Source organism: Corvus brachyrhynchos, unplaced genomic scaffold (genome assembly GCF_000691975.1).
Source record: "Corvus brachyrhynchos isolate BGI_N302 unplaced genomic scaffold, ASM69197v1 scaffold279, whole genome shotgun sequence".
Taxonomy (NCBI): Eukaryota; Metazoa; Chordata; class Aves; order Passeriformes; family Corvidae; genus Corvus; species Corvus brachyrhynchos.
The window spans coordinates 7,827,337-7,851,945 of NW_008246060.1; the positions used below are offsets into that span (position 1 = coordinate 7,827,337).

Here is a 24,609-nt window from a genome sequence, read left to right on the forward strand (position 1 = left end):
AATATATAGATGGCTTTTTGTAAGGTTAAAGGGAGACCATTTCCAATGGAAGACTTTTCCATAGCTGTCCAAGGCATAACTTTTAACAATGAGTGGGTTAATTTATTACATTTACTATAATGGTTTATGAGCAAACCCCTAAATCTGTATGTTGTACAAATCACTAAATCTGTATGTTGTACACTGCCACATCTGCAAACTGAAACTTTTAGATGTGTGAGGTGAATATGAAACAGAGCTCTTTCTTTCCCTTCTACCCTCTCATCATTTGGGAGGGATACAAAGAACTTGTGAAGCTGTCTTAACAGGCCTTGACATAAGCATGTAACACAAACAAATGTTTGTGCATTTCTCTAGAGAGCTTATAACTTAAACAGGAAAACTGCCAAAGACTAAAGGCAGATATACCAGTATCGTTTAAAGCTGTTTAAATGAAGCAATAGCAACAAATCAGTAGATGGAAAACTTTAACTAATCTTGTTATTTTTGCACCATTTCTGGTACAACAAGGCTTATTTATGAAGACTGATTAGAAAACAGGCTTTTTAATTTATCATTATCTCAGGGTTGAGATATGAACTGCTAGTACTTTTATAAGGTGAATAAACAGAAAATTAATTTGTATTAATGTCTGCTTAGTTCTAAAGAAATAATGCTTCCAGTGAAATTAACACCAAGATACATTTTAATAAAAGCCCAATTTAGCCCCAATGTAGCTTTAATTATTTCCTAAGAAACTAAAAGCTGCCACTTCATGTATAAAGGCCTGGCATATATTACTTTAAGACATGGCCATGAGCAACCTGTTCAAGCTGGTCCTGCTTTGACCAGAAGGTTGGAGTAGAGACTGTCCAGCCTCAAACATTGTGATTCAATGAAGTGTAGGAATAGAGAATTTGAGGTCAAACAGATACAAAAAGGACAAGCAAAGGGGTGAGAAGCAAAATGAATTATTTTCTCTGACATTAGTAATGGAAGAACCTGGAGAGTCTTCTTAGGAAATGGCAGGGATGGCAGATGGGAGATGCTGCAGAGGATCTCTCTGAAGCTGCGGTTATTGTGGAATGAGTTACATAGAATGCATACCAAGACATTGCTCTGACTGGAATTGGTATTTACTCAAAAAGTCATTAAAAACCCTCCAGAATGAAAGAGCTGAATTACTTATGCTCACGTGCAGAGGTCCAGAGAAGGTGAAAGGTGATATGAAAGAATAAATGCCGGGTGATAAACACCCATCTCAAGGCACACACTACCTTCTCTCCTTCTACAATCATGACTTTTTTTTCTGCTCTGCAATATTTATTTTACCCTGAATGTTCATGGGCCAGTGAAATCTACACCTGCACATTTGAGAGGCCTTGAGGCACGCTCATTTTTAGATAATTCTAGAGGTGAGAGTTTTGAAGCAGGTGCGAAATGAGTCTTGAATTCCCGGTGTTCAAACTCTATTGCTTTGATCAGGTTTTTCATTCTTTATGCAAAGGAAATAAACACATCTTGACAAATCATCCTTATGTTAACTCTAAAAATGAAACCACTACCTCCCCCTCAGCAAAACGTCTGGGCTAAGTCAAAGCTTTTCAGCAACCAACCAATAGCCCTCAAGGATATCCCCATGAGTCTTGCAGAATTTATTGCTTATTTCCAATAGGAAAAAAGATGGACTGCAGTAACTCCTTGAAAACACATTATTTGTATCATGCAAGCTACTAATAGTAAACAGCAAAAATGAAAGTGGTATTGAAGTAGTTTTTTTAAACACCTGGAAAACTGTTTCCACAGGCATTAATTAGGAGTGAATTCCTTACATGAAGTGAGAATAAAATAGCAAAATAAGAAATTTAAACTGTTAGCCTGTTAAACAGTTAACTTGATAAAATAATATCAATAAATAATATGGAGATAAAGGTGAGAGAACAGAACAGACGTGTGTTTAAGAGAACACTTTCCTACATGTTGTTTATATCCATATTTGTATCCAGTATTGCTACACTTAAGCTTGTTTGGGTTCTTTAATGTGGTGGAATTGTAACTTTAAGTTACTGTAGTAAAAGTGTGTGATCTCTACATATCAAGTCGTTATCCTCAGCCTTTGAAAGCTTTGATAAGAGAGACAAATTACACAGCTTGAGAAATGGTCTTTCCATAACTGATTCTAGTAATGCAGAATTTCTTCTGAATTCCTGATTCAATTTACTCCTCACTCAGAAGAAGTCACCTAAAAGTTACCATGGTGGTGAAACAGTATGAGTGAAGAAGCTTCCAGGGAAAACATGATTCTTCTGCAGCTGAAGTGAGGATGCCCAAGTCTTAGAGATACCTGCTTTCTTCTTTCCCTTTCTGCTGTCATAGTGTTTTGTCTGTAATTTATTAGCTCAAACTTGTTTTCTCATTTCTACGGTTATCATTCACCCATGTAGGCTCCATTTTCAGTGGTTTATAACCCAAATGGGATATCAGTAGTGACAGGTAGGGGGATGGAAAGGAGCAAGTAAAAGGAAAAAAAAAAAAGAAAAAGGGAAATGTATTTTAACCAAATGGATATAAGCAAGACAAAATGAGGGAAGGGGAGAAAGGCAAATAGGTGTAGAAAAGGAGAAAATTAGCAAGTAAAACAATCTGATGAGAAGGAGAGGTCTAGAGTCAAGATAATTTGTCAGTCATATCTTTCCAGAGAATCAGTACCATCAATAGCAATCATTCATAAAACTTTCTGTCAGTTAAGTTTTGTTTACTTATTTTCAGGGCTTTCTCAAGGTTGCAGTAAATCCATGCCTTCTGGCAGGTGTTTTTTATATGAACTAGAAGAGGGGAGGTCTTGCAGAGCCACTGTGAGTAAAAGCAGCAAAATTACAGGATGGTGCCAAATATGAAGACTCTTACAGTCAATAAAAAGATCCTCAGTGCTATTCCAGTGGTTTCAATTGACATTATAGACAATACAGAGAAATACAGAGGGGCACTGTTGTTTTCCAGTCATATTTTTTCCTGTCTTTAGCCTCATTTCAAAGCACAGGAGTCATACTAATTTGGAAGATTTTATCGGTAGGTATCTTTTGAGTAAAGATATGGTAAAAAGATAATACAATAATGGGCAATATATGAATTATAAAGAGATTTACAGAGAAACTTTATTAGGGCTCAGTCCAGGTGAGTATGGCTATAAAGTTAATAGAAAAATTGGAATCCTGTTACTTTGAGTGATAGTCATTATCAATAAAATGGAATAGGGAAAAATGTAGTATCAGTCATTCTCTTAGTATCATCCTATTTTATTTTTTTATACACAGAAGGGGTATGCCAAAAAGACATGATGGTAAAGCACTATCTTACCTTTTTACAAATATTTAAGAAGTCAAATTGTGTGGGAAGCCAAATTAAACATTACATAACCTTACAGTGCTTTAGCACTGGTCGCAGATGTCGTAGAAGAGAGCATGCTGAGGTGCTTCATGGCCATAAAGCATTATGTGTTGCACTTGATAGTAAAAGCACAGCTGGAAGAAGTTCAGATTGGAGGTTTTACACAGGTTAATGTGAAATGCAGCTGGGCAACATTTCTAGAGTGCTAGTACAAGAGAGGCTTTTTAATGAAGGGTGACCCTCCAAAGGTCTCAAGGACCAATGCATTTAACCAGACAGAAGCAAGTCCAAAAAGAAGAACTGTGAAAGCAAAATAAACAATGGTCCTGCAAACTCATTCCTCATGTACATCAAATACTTGTGCTCTTCAGCATTTTAAGAGCTTGTGGATTTTTATTTTTATATGTGATAAGAAGATTATGTGAGAGGCCTGCATTCCACTTAAGTGTTACCTTAAACCCATGAATGCTGATTCCCAAACTACAATTTCTCTCCTTAAGTGCCATTGAAAACCAAGAAAAAGCAAAAGAGAGTGGAACTCACAGGCTGATGATATTCAGTCTTGTCTGCTTTTGTTGGATGATTGTTTGTAGAATTAGAAAACTCTTAATATGTACAAAAAAGCATTTTTGTCAGAGTTGTTTCATCCATTCCCATTCTGTCTCTTGGTGCCTCCATAAGGAGAAAGCAAGCATTTGCGTTTAAGAATGAGCATTTATCACTGGTGTTATTTTACTTTAAAAGTTAATATAATTTTTGAATGTTACAGATTAACTAGGCTTAATATAGTTAGTTACTCTTTGGTTTGTTTTTTTTTTACGAATTCTATTTTTCTGGGTGGTGTTAATGTGTAATTTATTCAGACTGGGATAGTATCTTCCTGTCAGTGGGGTGATCACAGTTTACTCCAGAGGAAGCTGTGTCTCATAACATGTATCTGATGTGTGAATTTGTGCATTTTCTTTAAGTGCAATCAGTTCTCATCATTCCGTGAGGTGAATTTTGTACAACAGAAAACCAAGAAAAAGTATTTGAAATGAACGATTCCATGTCAATGATAATTAGAGAGGGGCCAATGCTGCAGCAGATTACTGCTGAACATTCACAGACATTGGTTATTGTTTTCAGGAATGTAGGCAGAAAGTGAAAATTCTAATGAATTCTTACGTAAGTATGTAGCAATGCAGAAATTTGAATCCAAGGAACCATCTTGGGGATCTTAATAATAATACTGGGTAAGGATTTGAAGTAACTAAGTTTTTAAACTGAAGAGTGATAAGGATTTCATTTTTTGGACAGACCAGTGCTTTGGTCAGAGATTGAGACTATAATGGTTTCTGTAGAGGAATGAAAGACAATTACACCCGTTTGTAATGGTGCAGTAGTGGTGGGCATTTTGTGGATCTGTCCCATGGGTACATTTACTTGGTTTTTTATATACTGACTTAAAGACACAAATACCCACAAAATGCCCTCTGCCTTCATACCTGGCATGCCATCAGCATATTCCAGACATGAGCCATCTGACTAGAAGAAATTTTCTGCAGCAGAACTGATCACTGAGTACTCAGATGTGGCAGTTATTATATTTCTAAGGGTTCTGGAATATAATATGAGAATATGATACAAAAATATAATTGAAATGGACCTGAATTAGTAGAAGAAAGGATAGGGGAAAAGAAAAGCAAAGGCTGAGGGGTGAGCTCTGTGTAGCAGACTGTGAAGCAGCCGTGATGCTAGATCTTATCAGATGTTTCGTCTCTCAAAAGTGCATGAAAAATAAATGAAAATGAAGAAAAAAACTCACCAGGGAACTCTACTTCTTTAGAGATGAAAAAGTAAAAGGAAAATATGGTTATATGATGCATATGCATCGTATATACGATCATATATATATGCAGCATATATATGCATCATATACATATGATGCAAACTTCTTCCAGTGTTTCCTTAGGAAAGACATGCGTTTACACATTTTGTATCTATCCCTGTAAAACCACAACACAGAGTTGGAAGTACACCATAGATCCGAGAATTAGGGGAGAGACAAAGAGAAAAGCAGCTGACCTGAGCTGTCGCTAGCACTCCTGCTTTACTTCGTGCTCAGTGGAGCTGCTAAGATAACCAATCTTGCACAGGTTGGATCCAGAGTGTTTCCAAGAACTGAGTTAATTAGTGAAGTATCCTAAAGTTAACTAACTCCCCTGCCAAGAAATGGGCTCTTCCATTTTCCTCACATGATTATCTGGGCACTTTCACTTTTCCATATATAGGAGCAGCTCAGGGACTGACAGATCAGGCTAGGTAGGGATACAGACTCCAGGCACATGCATACTCTTTGCTTGCAGGCACGGATGCGAGCACATGCTGCTTTCACACACTGAAATTCAAGTTAGCTGAAGAGATAATAAGTGAAGACAGCAGTAGTCCTGCTGATAAAGAGCCTTCTTAAACAGAGGGCACCAAAGGTAGAGCTCTTCAACCATTGTTTATAATAATCCACCAGGAAAAGCATCACAACCATGAATGGGCCGGTGGATGGTTTATGTGATTACACGCTGGATGATGAAGGTGCTTTCATGTTCACCTCGGAGTCTGTGGGAGAAGGACATCCAGGTAAGAAGGCAGCTCTGGTAAAAGTGTAAAAAGTATAATATTTTCATTTGAGGTGTTTTAAAAGCCTAAAGAAGCATTCACCTGCTGTTAATCTTACTAGAGAAATTATTTGTAACAGGGTGCTTTTTCTACTTTATTTCTACTGGACTTTGTCCATACAGGCTATAAAACTGCTGTAACTAGAGTTACAAGAGTAACTCAACAAGAGTTCATGTGCTTTTGCAGAGTCTGTGTCCAGCTGAGGAAAGCAGTGAGGTTTATGGTTGCTGCTCCTTCTTCATCTAAATTTCTTTCAGTATTCCTGTGGAGACACTATCTCTGGCAGACTCAAGTTTCGCATATGGATAAGAATGCATAGCTTGCTTCTCAAGTTCCATATCTTTATGGGCCTTGTGAAACTGTCCTGCACATATGGAGTGCTCTAAGACTGTCACCCATGACAGGAATATCCCTAAGTAGCCTGTTTCAGAGCCTTTTTTTAGTGGTCCCAGCAGCTGTAGATGGCAAAGGCACCGGTTTGCCCCCTACCTCCCGCCCCTTTCCATCATCTGATGCAATATATGGAATTGCTGAAGCAAATAGTGGACAGTTATTTGCTAAACTTTATGTATGGTCAGCAGAGATTAGTTCAATGTTATTGAAAACAAATATCCATCCACCATAAACATATACCTTATGTCAACAGCAACTGTTCCCTCAAATGAGGCCAGGGGACAATGGGCTGTTTGATGTCCTGAAAAGTGTATTTGTTTTAGAAGCAGATTTGGTGGCCTGCACTTTTTGCTGTAATAAGGCTTTTCAGGTCTGTATTCATGTTATGTGAGTAAATCATAAATGGGTGGAATGATTTTATAGCAGAGGATAAAAACGTCAGCAATGAATTCTTCTACAGTTCCAATACTCTTCTATATTAACTTATTAGTTCAGATCAAATCCATGGCTGACGCAATTGAGTACATCTCCATCAATGTGAGGGCAACTACATCAGGTTAAACCAGTTGGGGTTCTTTCTGATGTAACACAGTCAGAAAATGACAACCAGAATTTGTCCTTGGAACATGTGTCCTGTGTTGAATTTATATATAATTACACCCAGTGTCTGTAGTGCTACGTAGTTTCATGGGAAAAATAACGTAATAACAGTGTGGTAGTTTTACATGGATGATGTTATTTCCAAAGACAACTGGTCACAATTTATGCTACTCTAATCACTATTTTTTAATCATCTTGGGGCAATAATAGGGAAGTCTCAGAGCAGAGAGAGTTCAACTGAGTCCCCAGATTTAACTTTATCCCTTGGTTTCTTTTCTTTACCAGTTCTCTCTTTATACTGTTTCTTGTTTTAGAATTTGGCCAATTTTTTAGTTCTTATTCACATTCCCTTCTTTATTTCCAAACCCTCTAGTGGCCCTCAGTAGCTTTCTTTTAAGCCCCATGAATATTTTTCTCCTGTGCTGAAATATTAAGCAGGCCCTTAAGAAACACAGTTACCACTTGGGTGTATCTGCAGCTTCTCTTGCCTGGCAGAGGTTGCTCGGTGTCTGGGTACTATGAGATGCTAAGTACCAGCCTGGGAGGTTTATTTCAGAGTGAGTGGAAAACTGAAATTTACCTGGATGTTTTCAAGGCTGTGGTGCTTATACTTTCTTAAACAGCCTAGATCTTATCATAGGGTACTGACAACTCAAATGCCTATGGCAAAGGGAAGATAGAGATTTTCCAGATCAAAGGAGGACAGGCTGGCAGTAAGTAACTCTGGGTTGTCCTCCAAATTCTTGTTCCTGAGCACCAGCAATGTATCTTAATCATCTCAGTGATAGCTCTGGCTCCTGACAGCAAATTGGTCACTCCTACATCCTGGCTAAACTCCCTTTTCCCCTCTGTGGTTTTGCACAAGAGGTGTAGACATGCCATTACGATTTTATCACCCAGGAAAATCTTGGCTATTTCTTAAAATGGGGGCCAGTGCCTGAGGCTGTAGTTGGGCTTCTGATGTTATCTGTAGCAATAGAATTTTATTGTGAGTTTTGATTTCCTCTGTTTATACAAAATGGATAATTTGCTTGTTCTTGATTATTTCTCTTCCGTATGTGATACTATAATTTTGCTAGAGGGCATTATGTGAAGTAAAGATCCTGAACCAGATCTTTGTCTGGTGGAAATTTGAATTGTTCTGATTATATTAGCTGAGTATTGAATGCTTTAATGGAGACCTTCTTAATGCACAAAGCAGGAGAAATTATATGCTTATTTATTTGAGTGTACTGAGAACTGCCTTATATCTGTGCAATGCCTAGAGCTGGGTGTCACTGAGAAGACCAGATTCCATAGAAGCAAGTAATAGCTGTCAATAATTAATACACAGGTATCACCTATGCTCCCCAAAGACATTATAGCAGACTGTTTATGCCATCTTCTTACTCCAGATTCTTCAAAATCCCTTGGGCATAACATTTGGGAATTCCTTTCAGGTCTTTAATCATTTAGTCATTTAGTGGTGTAAATTCCAAACTCTCTGAAGACTTCCACATGACTTCTTCCTTTCAATGTACTAATAAAAGCACACAGACAGTAGCACTATAAAGAGAACTTTTTTTCTTGGTAGCTGCTCCATTTTCCTTAGTCCAGTAGTGTCTGTCATGCTGCACAGGTTTCATGGTGCTTTGAAATGCATCGTGTGTTTCTCTGTCCCACAATGTCTTACAGATGTCAAACCACCAAGGAGTAATTCCTTCCCTTGTCTGGTGTGGCTTCAGGTGGAATTGGCTGCAAACTGACTGCCATTCAGATTTCCAGAAAGTGTCAAGGAATCTCTTTAAAAATATAGGAACAAACATCTTCTAAAAGCACCCTCATATTTTCAACCGTATAGAAAGCATATTTTTGTCTTGTAGATATTCACAGGGAGAAAAAAAAAAAAAACAGAAAATTCAGATCTGTCCAGCAAGCTGATGCTTGTGTGTCTTATATCTAAGATTATATAGACTAAATGATATGCATAATACTTCAGTAAACTGTCCATTGAACAAGGAGAACAGATGTACAAGACATTTGAACACTGCTGATTTTGCGGCACCACTGCAGTTATTAACTAGAGCTCCTCAAGAGTTCTTTTAAATAGGAAGAATGTACAGCACAATTCAGTGCTGTAGTCTGAAGCCTTTGAAGTCTTTCCAGTGAAACTCTTGTTAGAAAGCTTATTTTTTGATGAATGCTTATGATAGGTATCTGCATTTCTTCCCTGTTTTAATTTTTTTTTTACCAGAAAACTGAGAATTGCTCAGTTTCTCATATTTTGAATATAAAAATTCACAGTCTAGTTTAATTCTTTTTCTGTTGATATAAATAATATATAATTAAAAATGCTGAATTTAATTTTGATGATCAAAGTTTTTGAAGAAAACCAGCCTTGCCATTTCAAATGTTCAATGTTTATTACATTTACTACACCATCAAAACCAGAAGTGTGGCTGTACCTCTTTGTGTGCTTTGTGGAGCTTTTTCGAATTAAATTTTCTGTTTTTACTGCTGTGCATATTATTTTCTGTGTGTGGTGAGTCTGTGAATATGAATTAGTTTTTACTGCTGTGCATATTTTTTTTCTGTGTGTGGTGAGTCTGTGAATATGAATTCCTGTGAAGTCTCTGAGAACTTTTGCTAGGCTCTTACATACTCTAGATTCACATAACAAACTTAGGTCTAACTATCTGGAAAACTGTGAAGCTTCTTCTAATTATTTGAGATCACTTTTGTTGTTGAACACCTCCTTTACTTCCCAGTGTTACAGCTGGGGTTTTGAGTAGGGTTTATCATCAGCCTCCCTAGACTCATTTTATAGTTAGCAAGAGCTGTTTCCTGGCTAATTGGCATCTCTGCCATAAGGCTGGGCCTGTGGGATGATTGGATTTCATGAAAAGACTCATGGCTGTCTAATACTTTCCTGCTCAGTCATTTTAGATACCATTTTTGCAATATTCATTCCATTGGTTAGTAATTCAGTACATGAAGGTATGCATGAACTGAATTCTGACCTATTAATGTTTTTTTTAAGATTATAATGTCTCACCAGAGGTGTTCCATTATGCTTTCCCTGTTTCCAAAAAAGAAAGGAAAATAAAAAGGAAGAAAATAATGGACAAACTTAACCTCTCACACTTAGCAGATAATAAGAGAAATGGGACAGTTGAGATGAGAAATTTAAATAACAGAATGAAGGGTGCACAAAGCCCGCTAAGCATTGCTAAAAATAGAATGCCTGGTTTTATTTTACACCAGAGACCTTTACTAATAGACATGCCTTTAATTTAATGCATTAATCAGCCAATCATCCAGCTGGATTTCTCTTTCCAGTCTTGATAGATATTTCTATCTGGATTTGGAACTAGTTGCACTAGAACTGCTGGTTGTTGCACCAACAATCAGATATGACATGAATTATCAAACTGATTTGCCTCAGACTATTTTAATGTATGCTCCAAGTATAGTAGATTAAATTATTCTAATCTATTGTTTTAATTTATTAGAGTCTCACGTAGATTTTAAAGATCAGAAGGGATCCCCAAAACATAATCTGGTCTGACCTTCAGACATAGGCAATAATATTTCATGCAAGAATTCTTCAAACAAGCTAGTAAATGGCAGTTGAATTGCATTCATACCTTTTAAAAAGATAGTCAATTTTCATGTAGAAGTTTGAAGGGACAAGGAATCCTGTGTGCCTCTAGATGAATGATTTCCATGGCTCTCACCCTTTTCAGATTTTCCTTTTTGAATCTTTATCTGTCTCTTTTTAACTTTCATTTATCAACTGTAGTTACATTATTTCCCATCAGAAAAAAAAACCCCTTTTCTCTCAGCACAGTGTTTTTAGGTTCTTAGGCACTGCAATCACGGTGCCTACAGGGGTTTCCTCTGGTAGGTTGCCTTTCCTTCAGCCTTTCAGAACTAGATTGAGTTTGATTGATTTCATCCTGTAAGATAGACTTTTCCGATTTAGGGCATTTTTCTCGCTCTGTCCTAAACCTTCCCACAGCTTCTTAACACCCTTCTTGAGTGTTTTGGAAGGAATGCGTATAATATCCCTGTGTGTGCCATCCAGGGAACTTAGACATGTGGGGCAGTGGCATCTAATGCAGGTGAGACATGCTTCATGTGGAGCAAGGACAGCAATAAGGGTTGTTCATAGAAATTCTGGGCAGTGAAAGACAGATTACAAAACAGTCCCAGTCACTAGAGTTTGCTGCTGGGTATGGGACCTGCACTAAAATCCATTCTAACCCCAGCTGCTCTGTTGTCTCATTCAGGTAATCAAAATTTCATGTTGCCACCAGTATTTTTTGCATTTGTTCTTATTCCTTATAAAAATGAAAACTTTGAAGAGAGCAAGCAGAGATACATTTTAATCACTCCTACCACCTTTGTACCCAGGTTTGCTAAACAAGGTTCAGTTGGACATCTAATTAAATTGCAAAAATGGTGTCTGATTCCTGTTTGGTAATAATTGTCCCAAATTTAGTAATCCATGTACAGTTCTTGCAAGGCTGAAAGTTCCAATGCAGCCTACATTTGCTAATTGTCTTTTGTGTTCATTCTTTTTGTGTTGAAGGGGTGAGATGGGAGCGAATATGGGAGATAAGAGTGTCAGAATCACATTAGTTCTCCACTCTTTGATTTGTCCCTTTGATTAGCTAAATGAAAACAACTGAGAATTTATTTTGGCTTGAGCTTGAGTGTATTAAAAGTCTCTAATGGCAGACTCTTACAAAACATTGCTTTCCAACAGATTGTGTTGCACACGGCAAGGCAGGAGATTAATTTATTTTGCCACACAGCTTGTTGTGTCAAAATCTAAAAGCAGTACTAGACCATTTTTTTACAAACAATAAAATTAAATTATATAAGAAAATTTACCATTTTCATGTGGAAGACTTTGCTATGGGTGCTGCCGTTTTGTGTCCATTAGATTAGCTAGACTATTTGATTAAGATTCAGTATTTGTTTTAAAGATTAGAAAAGAAAGAAAGAAAAAGATAAAAGATTATTATGACAAACTTGAGCTGAAACCTTTGTATTTGGCATGTAACTAAAGATTTACCTCAAGCAAACGTCAGTTGGTAACCCCTTCTTGCTTCTTCTGTGTGTGTACTTCCTGCGCTGCCTTAGCTGGATTGCAGGGATTATTAGGAGGTGACATTGCTGGATGGTAGGAATCAGTGACAAAAAGCAACCCAAAACCCAGCCCTCCACTGAGCTATTAATCTAAGCACTTTCTCAGGCCTTACCACCAGTGTTGGTAAGGTACATTGTAACTTTCTGTTGGGGCCATGGAAGTTGGTGGTGGAACATCACCATTCCATTAGAACACCACTGGTTTGCAGTGCTGGTGGTGCTAGAGAAGGAGAAGGCTGGGAGTAAAACCTCTTAACCTCCCAGGTTATTCTGTGCATTACACTCTTGTTTCACACCTAAGTATAGAAAACTACAGGTAAAGTTGTAGTTAGTAAGTTTACACCAGTAAGTAATCTGTGCCTACTGAGTTTGCTGGAAAGATGTTTAATATGTCTTTCTATTTAGCTACCCTAGACATGCCAGTAATAAGCAATAAAATAATTCCTTTCTGAAATACCTACTGAAAGTGATGGAAACAGTCCATGTTTTGTATTGAATGCTGCGGTTTTGAATCATAGCTTTGATGTCTTGCAGATAAAATCTGTGATCAAATCAGTGATGCTGTACTAGACGCCCATCTCAAACAGGACCCAAATGCCAAGGTTGCTTGTGGTAAGTTGTTTGATTCTTTGCTTTAAGTCATCACACAGTCTCATTCTTCTTTTAGGATGTTTGCAAAGACCTAGCTCATTTCAATCTCAAAAAAATGGCATAATAATTTCAATCTTCAAGAGAAGGAGAGATGAGAAGAAACAGTAAAAGTTTTTGTAAAGACTGAAGCCTAAACAGGCTGTAGAAGTGTAGAGCCATTGATTTCGTGTGTGGACTGAATTGTCCTGGAAGAAACAGATTTGCATATCACTGAATCATGCTCAGTGTTTTGACTTTCCCATTTGTAAATTGGACACACTAGTTTTTTCCTTGCTTTCAGACAGATAGTGGATACGAAAAGAATTTGTTATAGATGGAATTGTAATGCTAAAAATATGGATAGAAAGGATTTACACTGTATACACCCAATAGGTCTCTCAAAATCAGCATCATCACAAACACAGGTATTTGTCTTAGTGGGCTGGCTTATTCTGCTATTGTAATCCTGCTTTCATCTCTCTTTTCAGAGACAGTATGTAAGACAGGAATGGTGTTGCTCTGTGGGGAGATCACTTCTCGTGCTATTGTGGATTATCAGCGAGTTGTCCGAGATGCAATTAGACATATTGGCTATGATGATTCAGCTAAAGGTTGGTGGAAAAACTCATGAAATCATGGAAGAGCGAGCAATAGGCAACTGCAGAACAGGTCTGTCACCAGTCCCACACAGGGGCTTTAGCAAGCCTGATACAAACTGAATGTGCTGTGTGAAAGCTGCTTGCATGGTGCTACATGATACACTTTCTGCCTTTACCCCAGTAAGTAAAAACCTTTTGTTAGTTAAAACTGAATTGGGAGTAGGCAGAGTATACTTTGAACTGTGGTATTAGGCTACAATAATTAACTTCAACTTGAACCATAGAACCTACCACTCCTCCAAACTTGCAGGAACTTGACTCTTGGTTTTTCATTGGCAAGCTGATTGTTGCATCTTGGTGCGAAAGAGAGAGAACAAACCTAGTTCATTTCATTGTACCTTTGTATTTTTGTACTGCAGTAGCATCTGGAGTTCCCAGGTGTAAAGGTGGTTGTCACTGCCGGGTGCTCTGTTAGCTGTGAATAACTCCTTTTACACTGAACAGTGTGTGGTCCAGACCTAGGTTGTGAGATGTGCAAATGATAAAAAAGAAAAAATGCTCTGAGTACCAGACACATTTCACTTTCTCATTTCCATGTATCTGTTTATACAGTAGAAATATTCAAAGTATTCTGTTACAGTGAAGCTTATCTTTTATTAAGAGTTTTTGATTTACAAGTTGTTTACTGCAGTCTTTCAATTGCAATTGAATTTGCAGGAGATTGTGGTGGGAGAGTATTACAGCAGCTCAGCTGCAGGTTGCCTCCACCATCATGCAACAGCAGTGCTTTCAGAAAACACAGGCAAATCTAGTAGGTCATAAATCTCTTTTCATCCATACTGCCAACAGTGATGAGGGGAGAGTCAGTGATGCAGTAAAAAACAATTTCTAGAAGTTAAAAAAACCCTAAACTAAGCAATTACATACAGAAATATAATTTTCTTCTCTACTGAAAAGAGGGTGAAGAGCATTCAAGTGGATCATATGCATATGGACGTGTATATATGTTGTACTGGCTGAACATGAGTTTGGTCGGCAGCTGTTGGTAGCTACAGTTCTAGGAAAGGTTGGATTTGGAGAGAAGCAAGTTATTATTAATATGCCTAGGAACAGGTGGGAAATTTTGCCACAATCTTCTGTAAGTCCTTCAATTTCTTTTTAAAACCTTACTTTTGGTCTTTGAAAGTCATGTAAATTCCCATTTCCAGATTTGTTGTAAGACCTGAATCTGGTATTTTTCTGTTTGTGGTTCATGCAAAGTCCCATGAGATATTCAAGTACGGACACTGCTTTGCATGTATTACAAATAAAGTATCAGAGAGCAGAGTCTTCAGTTGCTGAAAATCTCAGCTTCTGGGAATTTATGTAGAGGACTTTATTACTATTCATTTGGGAGAGGTTCATTATTTACCTTTTTGACTATTCTGCAGTTGACAATTCATAATCTGAATTGGCTTGGCACAGGGAGAGAGTGCAAGAAAAAATAAGCAGTAACAAGCAAGAAAGGCAACACTATATATCCCATGCCACCCCAAAAAAAGGTTTCAAGGGTGGTATTGACAAAAATTTTACTGAAAATAGCAGTTAGGTTTTGAGTTCTGAATGTGGTATCCTTCAGAATAAAAATTTTGTCCTATGGTTCCATGTTACTTTCCTTAATTGTGACAGAAAAAGCTAATCACTGCTATTCTTTTTTCCAAATAGGCTTTGACTACAAGACTTGTAATGTTTTAGTGGCACTGGAACAGCAGTCACCTGATATTGCCCAAGGTGTTCATCTACACAGGAATGAAGAGGATGTTGGTGCTGGAGATCAGGTAGACATAGCATCACATCTAAAACACCAAAGCTGTTTTAATGGAAAAAGTTCACTCCATCTTATGCCCTATTTTGTATGTCAAAACCCACGTCAAAATAATTTCCACACTTCTCTTTACCCCAGAATAAAACCCATAATTTTACTAAAACAGTTAGAGGTTCTTTGAGGGCAGACTTTTGCCTGGTGTTGTTTTAGCACCCAGGCAAATCAGGAGAGCTCTGGCAGTTTGTAGTAGCTGAGAAGGTTCCCTTTAGAACTTAGCAAAGGTTTTTTGCTTACATATTTCATGGTTTCATTGTGTAGCTTTAGGTTCATCAGACCATTCATCTTGCAGCCAGACTTGCCGTGTAACACGGAATAAACAAAGGATCTTTTCACATTCACAGAGCTGTTGAGATTTTGTACAGCAAAAAATTAGGTGATGTTTCATCTGCCCTCAGCATGAGTACAATAAATACCAGAGTACTTTTAATTCTCACTTATTCCCGGAGGCAGCTCTTGTAATAGGTGTTCCATGTAATTAAGGCTGTCCAAACTGCATTTCTCTGAGCTAAAGAACACATGTAGACATTTATGGTGTGTTCCCAAGAGAAAGATACGAACATAAAAACTCCATAATGTGATTGATGCCTTATGAGTGAATTTAACGTTTACTAGTTATCATTAAAAGTAATATCTAGTTTACAGCACTGCTGTTGAGAACTGTAAGTGCAGATATCAGAGTCCAGGAGACAAGCTAATATTTTTCAAAAAATCCCTTGAGGGCTAAATTAAAATGCTTTTCTGCTGTCAGGGAGGCATAATAATACATAAGATGAAAAGAGATCTGACTCTTTTTTGGCTCTTTGATGGCCTCACTTTCCATTTGATCAAAGTACCTTCCTGTCTTTTTTTCTTTTTTTTTTTTCCCCACAACATACACTGGATGAGAAGAAAGAAAATGCTGCTAACTCTATTTAGCAAACGATAATCTGATGCAGGGAACATGAATGAATTATGAAAGTCATATATAACAGTATAAATACAAATATAATAGATAACAGTAGAAGCTGTGACTCTAAGCATGTGGCATTGAAAAATTTGAGGCAGGTGCCTTAAACTGTTGAAGGGTATGTCCTTCATGGAGTGCTCACATCCCATTCCACTGAAATTTCAGATGTGAGCTGCAGTGTAAGTGTGCCTATATTCATACATAAAAGCCTCTGGAATGTTTCCAGGCTAAAAAAACCATCTTTCTTATGACAGAATAGTCCTGAAATGTTTTCTCTGGCAGATTTTTTTTTATTTTCTGTGAAAGAATCTGGTTTTTACACAGAAATGTCTTCATTATTGTCCAGGTTTCCAGCTCAACATGTAAGCCTTCAGGCTAGTGAAAAAATTCTAGGAACATGGTTTGTTTCTCGTTACACTGTGACATGTTGGAGCCTGATCTGAGTTTTGGATCCTTGCACTGTGATGTAAAACAGTAGAAAGTAAACCCGAGGATACTGCTGACTCTTTTCTTCAGATGAAATCTCATTACCTTTGGTTGTGGTGCCTTTAACAGTGATTGAAGTATGTTCTCTCCTCCTGCAGGGTTTGATGTTTGGTTATGCAACAGATGAGACAGAAGAATGCATGCCCCTAACAATTATTCTTGCTCATAAATTGAACGCCAGGTTAGCAGAGCTGAGGCGTAGCGGAGAACTCCCTTGGCTGAGGCCTGACTCTAAGACACAGGTAAATACTGCAAGGGATTGTCCAGAGAGTTGAAAACCAACACCTTTTCTTTCCAGAAATATTGAGTATTTTTGAAGATATCAGTTGATGTGTTTCAGCCTATCAGGATAACCTACAAGTAGCAGATAAAGCTTTTCCACTGCTTGTGACCTGTCTCCTTGACTGTTGGAAAATGGTTAACTTGCATCAGAGCACTTCACCACCTCCCAGTGAAGAGACATTTAACCCTTCAGAACTAAGTGGTGTGTGCTCATTGGAAAAGTGACAGGGCATCCGAAGGATTTATTTGTATTTAGTGGTTCAGGCTGACATTTTCAAGATGCAATGAGAACATAAATTTCTGAGGCTTGGGAGTTTTGAAGGAAATCCCACCTGAAAGACATATTTTGGATGATTTCATAGAGAATCAGGTTGCCCACATTCAGTTGTGTTTTTTCTATTTTTTTTTTAATTTTTTGTCTTTAGCATAGCAAAAATGCTGTGCGAAAATAAGCTTCATTTCTCATACCCTGGCATCAGTGCGAGCAGTGATCCCTCTAATGTCAGCACTGACATTTTGCTACAGTTTTGCTTTTGGAATAGCCTATGTGGCATTTGATGAATACCTATTTGATACTATTTGATGAATAGTAATGTATTTTATAGCAACTTTGTTGTTTTCTCCCCATTGTCCCCGTGTGCCTCAGGTGACGGTTCAGTACATGCAGAAGAACGGAGCAGTGATCCCCGTGCGTGTTCACACCATTGTGATCTCTGTGCAGCACGATGAGAGCATTTCTCTGGATAACATGCGCAGGACCCTGAAGGAACGTGTGATCCAAGTTGTTGTCCCTGCAAAATACTTGGATGACAAAACTGTCTATCACCTTCAGCCCAGTGGACGTTTTGTCATTGGAGGGCCTCAGGTTTGTGCTGTATTGTTTTGGTGGTCTTACGAGCTTGTCTTTCACTGTGTGTGTGTCTTCAATGCTCAGGTTTTGGCATCTCTGTCCCAGGGTGTAAGGAGCAAGCTGCCCAGTGGAAGATTTTTCCTGCAGCTGGATGTGGGAGAAGGGCCCAGGGTTTCATGTGTCCTATGCCAAACTAACCTTTGAGGGCACGGTGATACGGTACTTGTGACCAGGCAGGCAAGTCTACATGCGATCTTCCATTGCATGTAGAGTGTGCAGCTCGATTCTGGGTCTCCTCAAACCCTCTGGGGACCAGCACTGAGTGAGACCTACAGCCCTTTCTCATGGGAAGCACTTCTTACAGAGAGATGGACAAGAGAAGCTTCACTTCTCTGACAGTGAACCTGGTTTTCAGATCTGCATAGCTCTCACTGTTCTGCCTGACACCACTAAGAGCTGAAGGTGTTCATTGGTCCTGAAAGTCAGTCCCAGTCATCCTGCAGTCACAGAGGTCAGGCAGAACTTCCACTCTCTGTAGGATCAGAAGCTCTGAGATCTAGTTTTTGAAAACAAATTTACCATTACCAATGTTTTAGTCTTCAGATACCTTCAGAACTATCACAACAAAATTTCAAAACTCCTTCCTGAAATTAGGTTCAATTTCACAACAAATCCAAGTAGACAGTGTTTTCCCTTTGTTTTTCAAATTCATTCACTTACTGGAATTTTCTAGAATTATATCTAAGGCACTCTGTCTTTTTTACATTAATGCCGTGTAACAACTAGGAAGGTGTTGAGATTCATCATTATAATTAATAATTCTACAAAAAATGCATTTTTGTGCAGTTGAATGGGTTGTATCACTGCAATTTTGTGTATCATTGACATCCTAGACTACGCACAAAAGGAGAGTTCAACCTGAGCTGTAACTTAGCATGAATGAACCAAGGCAGCAATCATAGCATACAAAAAGAAGGCAGGAAAATTTTTATGTGTGCAGTGAACTGCACCATTAAAAATGTAAATCTTTCAGAACTGCATCCATTTGAAAATGTACTACTGTTACACGTGATAAGCCAACCAGGACTACCCTTTCTACTCTTGTGCTGGAGCTCTGTTGCATATGTTTGCACACACAAACCGAGGCAAGTCACAGCATCCGTTTAAGCTTTTTAAACCTGGGCTAGGTTTACTCAGTATGGGCCAATCTACCTATGTGTCCATGACCTTCCAACTGCTATCATCACTTGTGCAATTTACAATGGCAATGCGGCAACCAGAAAATAACTATTTCTCTTCTTGACTTTAACAGCTTTAGCTTTCTGCTTATTTTTCAGAAGAGTGTTACTCAGTTTTATTTTTAACACAGCTAGCTACAGGAGGCTGTTTTACCTCCAGCTCAGTTCATCTAAGGAAGATATGTGTATTTCACTTGGGATTTTCACCTTATGTTTTTGAATGTGGTGGGACCTTGAATTCTGGCTATGGCAAAATGAGTAGGTTTGCTGCTGTCATCATTTTCCTACCAGCAATACCTGCTGGTGAGATGAGGACAGACATTACAGCTCATCACAATGATGACTTCCATGTGCTTTATAAGTGCATTTGTACCTGTTCAGCACCTTTGAAACGAGGAGTGTTTCTCTTGCCTTTCACATATCCATGTATTCCTCCTCCTCTGAGTTCTGCAGCCAAGTCATGGTGGTGCACAAGGTGTTCTCATTGCAACTGTCTGCACCATGAAAAATTAATGTTTGAGTCAAGCAGAAAAACCCTAGGACAGGTTCCTTTAAGACAGGTTCAGCTATTTAAAATTCAGATTTATGTCTCACTTCTTCCTTAGCAGAATGGAACAAACAGTGCCAAAGGTTTACTTCTGTGTATATGCACAGTCTTTCTAAGAAAAGCTTTGACTCTGCACTTTTGTTTGCCGTGCAAACATTCCAGCAGTTGAATTTTAGTGACATGATGTTCTGAGGCAAAGAATTTCAAATCTGCCTGCACAGGTGGCAGCGGAATTTAGAATTTGAACATATTTCCATTCACACCAGAAAGCTTAAGGATTTAGTAAATTGCAGGGATCAGACAATTAGTTCGGTGCTGATCAGCTAACCCCAATCAAATGAAAATATTAAGTATTTGTGAGGAGCAGTCAGGAGAGCTGTAGACAACCAGAATGTTATGTGTACTTCCTTACCTAATATTTCAGAATATTCATCTATAAATATCTGTTCTGAGAAGGAAGTAATCCTTTCTCAATTACCTATAACTGCCAAGTACTCCATACCTGTTGTGTACCCTTTAAGTTAGACTATAAATATTTTGGGGTTGGAAATGTGGTTTTTAGTACATACATGACACTCTCTGATACTGCACTGGAAGTGCTGGGTGCCAGTGTCCATGTAATGATGTGTAAGGTACCACTGACATACCTTTGACTGTAAATAAAGAATCTACTATTTAATATTCACGCAATTTGTGATTTTGACTAAAAGATATGAAAGCCTGGGTTGGGTTTTTTTCATATTTTAAACAGTGTGAAATCTCTCAATGGTTCTTATATGGCACATAGCTTTTTAGCAATATTCTGTAATTGGTTTGGATATCTAGTAGGTCCTTTCTAAACCAAAGTTTCCATATTGCCAGGGATTTTTTTTTTTTAACAGGCAGTGCATGCTCTAGCTACCGGGGTGTAAACGGGTTTGCTTGATTGACCAAATAAATTTGTGCATGGCTTGTGTTGAGAATCTGGCTTTAAAGAACAATTACAGCCACTGTTGTACCTTGGTGAGACAAGTTCATTCCTTCAGCTACCCCTGTGTGGTGAACTTACCCATTGCTGCAGTCTTCTGAAGGAATGCACAGCCTTGTTTGAGACTGATGATGAAATGGATGTGTAATGGACAACTTCTGTCACTGGGTCAGGGTGATGCTGGTGTCACTGGGAGGAAGATCATCGTTGACACCTACGGTGGCTGGGGAGCGCACGGCGGCGGGGCCTTCTCTGGCAAAGACTACACCAAGGTGGACAGGTCGGCCGCGTACGCAGCCCGCTGGGTGGCCAAGTCTCTGGTGAAGGCTGGGCTCTGTCGCCGTGTTCTGGTTCAGGTATGGCTTGCTAAGGATGTTGCTTTTCTCAAAAAGATTTTCCTTTTTCAGATTTTCCTCAACTACCCATCATACCAAACACTGTAGTAGAAGTGGTCTCGGTGATGGTTTTTTGAAGAAAGGAAGACTTGATGTGCTTGGTTTAAGACCCCTGTAATGTCACTAATAATCTGTTGGCTTCCTGAAACTGGAACTTTTCATTTAGCTTTCATTTTGTTGGCCATTTTTCTGGACATTTTGCCCTCAACCCTCTGACACTTACTGTCGTGGAAATGAGCATGGGGTGACTGAGCATGGGGTGACTGGGTAAATGCAGAGGCCTCAGCATTTTCAAAGTTTTCTCTTCTTTTTTCTACAAATACAGATTGTGCAAATATGAGAAGTGAAGGAGAGGCTTTAGTTTTCATAAGATGTTTCATAAATGAATGCTTTCTTCTGCTGCAACTGGTGCTGTGTTTGTCAGCTGACTAAAGTGCCTTTTTTCCCACAGGTTTCTTATGCCATTGGGGTTGCTCATCCACTGTCTATTTCACTGTTCACTTATGGAACTTCCCAAAAAACAGAGAAAGAGCTGCTGGACATTGTGCACAAAAACTTTGATCTTCGGCCTGGAGTCATTGTCAGGTAAAGAAACACACAGAGAGGAAAATACCCCAGTAGTCACATCCAAGAAATGATTTCTTGCAAAATCTTCAGCTGTTACTGAAGGTTTGGCTTTCTATAGTGTATGGAAGTCAAATAAAACAACTTTTGTATTCCAAGAACTTTAAGTTACTTTACTCTGAGAAAAAGGTATCTTTTGGTTTACAAAAGGAATTGGAGGTTATTTCATCTTTTCCATGACAATTAGTAATTCTCAGTAATAAGGCCGTTTCCTATAGCCCTAAAGTACATTACAGACATTTAAGTAGTCTTGTCACTTTGTCTCCATTGAACATATTCATTGGTATGCTTGCATCTCGAGAAAATGCATGCTTGTCTAAGGATGTGGGATGGATACAGCATCAGGATTTAATAGTAGTTATCATGAAGTATCATAATATGAAAATTTTTTGCTTCTTTTCATTATACACACAGGGATTTGGATCTGAAAAAGCCCATTTACCAGAAGACTGCGTGTTATGGTCACTTTGGAAGAGAGGAATTCTCATGGGAAGTGCCTAAAAAACTCGTGTTTTGACATTAATGACATGTCACCTTTTAAAAACAGAAAGGAAGACCACTAATGACAAGGATGCTTCTGAAAATCAAATTTGACAGCTTTATATTCAACAAAAGGAATTTTAGATTTTGAATGGAAAGAAAGAAAAGATTATTTTCTTGGAAATTGATTTTTTTTTAACCCTCAGTGTCTTTCGTTATCTAAGATATAATGGACAGAGTCTGTTTTTTTAATCAGCATAAGACAACGAAATACAGTTTACTTTTAACTGCTGCTCTGTTGGTTCTTTCGATATAGACGAAGTGTGACTCAGGTACTCAAACCAATAGCTGAACCTCAAACCTTTGATGGGCAAAGGTGAAGATGACTTTCCCAGCTCTGACTAAAGATCAGCAGATCTGTTGCTTCTAATTAGACAATGGGAAATTCTGGGGTCCAATTTCCTTACTGGAGTTAGCATTGCATACAGCTGGGGGCTGCTTTGATGGGAGGTGGCTGAATATCACATAAATGTATCTTGGCCTCTTTTATAAAATATGCTAACATATATGTAATATTTAAATCACCTTCACTGCATATGTGCTGTTACTGTCGTGTTTCAATTACCTGCATTTTTGAAACATAAGTGCTCTCCTGTGAAACAACAATCTTAGAATAAAAAGCTTTTTCCTACCATGTATGTAAATGTGTCTTTTTTTCCATGTTTTTTTTAATGTTGCTGTATGATGGTCCATCTCAATTCAGCTGCTTCTACTCTTGTAGTAATTTAGTTTACCAACATAATTGAATTTTGTTAGATTTTGGAATTGTTATATGAATTTCCCTGTTAATACGTGTATGATCACTCTTTAGTCCTCGTGATTAATGGAAACACAGTGAAAAAGTATTAGATTTTTATTTGTAACTCTTAGGTTTGTGCTATACAGTATTTTTTCATTATTTTTGCCCTCAAATATTGGGTTTATTGCATGGCTTTCTGTGTTGGATAGAATTTGGGAATAAAATATAGCTCAGAGAAATACGTGCAAAACTTCACCAAATGCACACAGCACGAGGTTACATCTGGCCCAGTGCCTTCCCCCCGGAGAGCTTGCCCTGGCTCAGAAAGTGTGCCCAGCTGTGGAGCGGGGCTGCGCCAGCACTCGGCTCCAGGGGTGGGACCAGCATCCCGTTATTCCGGCTGGAGCCAGCGCCCGCCTCTCCTCCGCACAGCTCGGGATGCTGCTGCGGGTGGGCGGGACAAGGACGTCTCTGTCTGTGCCCATGTATTGTCCCAGACAGTGGCAAACTACTCTTTCCAAATGCCTGTGGGTTAGGAACAGGTTTGTTTAAATTGGGAGGGTGTGAGACCACGTTTATCTTCTGTGATCAGTTTTGTTTGTCAGTTGGCAACAACTTAATCCTGCAATGCGAGGGTTGCCTGTGTATGGCCCCCAAGAGGGACTTGATGCTTCGTGGGTTAGCCAGCATTCTGATAAATCTACTCTGGAGAAGTACTGCCACCCCGTGTTTAACTTCTAAATAAATGTCTTCGTACAGTGCCTCCCGAATAGGTGTGGTGGTGGAGAGAGAGTGCCTGTGATGAACATTAAAGGAAAAGCTGCCATTTATTGCTTTCAAGTGTGTCATAAACACAACTTCTATCTAGTCAAGCCAGAGGTCTCTCCACTTTATTAATTATGCTAATGTGCTCTATGTTCTGTGTAAATTGAGATAAACAGGTTTATGGGTAGTTCCTGATCTCCCAAGGACTTACCACGTTCATCAGTGGGCCTCACTGGGTACCCACCTGGGTACATTTTGGTTGGAAAATATCTTCAAGAGCACCTGCATCTTAAAGAATGAGTTGGCAAAGATTTCCCATTTTCCTAGCAGCATATTGCTTCTCTTTCAAGGAATATGGAATATGTGTGTGTCAGCATCAGAAACACAAACTCTTTGGAGCCAGGTCCTATTGGTCTGCCTGGAAACGCTAACCTTGACCTTTGTTATTTAAGACTTGTTTTGCAAATGGTCTTTTACCTCTCAGTAATGTATACAAAGGCATTTTGCTAATAATAAGGAGGTCATTCATGCTGACACAGAAGTGCTTCGTGGAAGCATTACAGTCCTACACATACCTATTTGTCAAGATGTCCCTGACATAGCACGAGAAGACATTTCTTTGTCAATGCCCTGGGTGCCTTTCTTTTGGCTTAACTTCTTCAGGAGCTCCAGTTCATAGTGTATTACACTCCAACCAGCAGAAGCAAGTGAATGAAAAACAAATAATAAGAAACCAGAGAAGGAGCCTTACAAATAAATGTGTTTCGTAACATAACATGGAAGCAGAAAGCCCATGTCTCAACAAACAGAAACACCTGCAGACAAAAGGAACAGTTCAGCTCAGGTGGTGACAATAACAACTGTATTAACCATTAAACCATTAAAGGTTTGTTGGAGAGGGAGGGATGTGTGTGTGTGTTTCCAGCTGGTTGGTGGGCAGGGGAGGCTGGCCTGAGGCTTGGCATTGTCTGGAGATGTGTGACAGTC

At 38.7% G+C, this 24,609-nt stretch overlaps 1 protein-coding gene and 1 long non-coding RNA gene across 3 annotated transcripts in view; one reads left to right on the plus strand and one right to left on the minus strand.

The window, feature by feature from the left end:
* The window catches only part of LOC108449638, a 12,076-nt gene extending 6,520 nt beyond the window's left edge, over positions 1 to 5,556 (minus strand). For both annotated transcript variants that reach the window (XR_001865889.1, XR_001865888.1), the window contains exon 1: positions 3,910 to 5,556. This is a non-coding gene — a long non-coding RNA (uncharacterized LOC108449638). The remainder of the gene's footprint in view (positions 1 to 3,909) is intronic.
* A 114-nt stretch (positions 5,557 to 5,670) lies between these two features.
* MAT1A (methionine adenosyltransferase 1A) lies at positions 5,671 to 22,756 on the plus strand. Its single transcript, XM_008642813.2, has 9 exons — positions 5,671 to 5,982; positions 12,685 to 12,762; positions 13,269 to 13,391; positions 15,084 to 15,196; positions 16,774 to 16,917; positions 17,604 to 17,822; positions 20,733 to 20,915; positions 21,406 to 21,539; positions 21,993 to 22,756. Exons 1-9 carry the CDS (start codon positions 5,889 to 5,891, stop codon positions 22,093 to 22,095), a joined length of 1,191 nt encoding a protein of 396 aa, XP_008641035.1. The 5' UTR covers positions 5,671 to 5,888; the 3' UTR covers positions 22,096 to 22,756.
* The last annotated feature ends 1,853 nt before the right edge of the window (positions 22,757 to 24,609 follow it).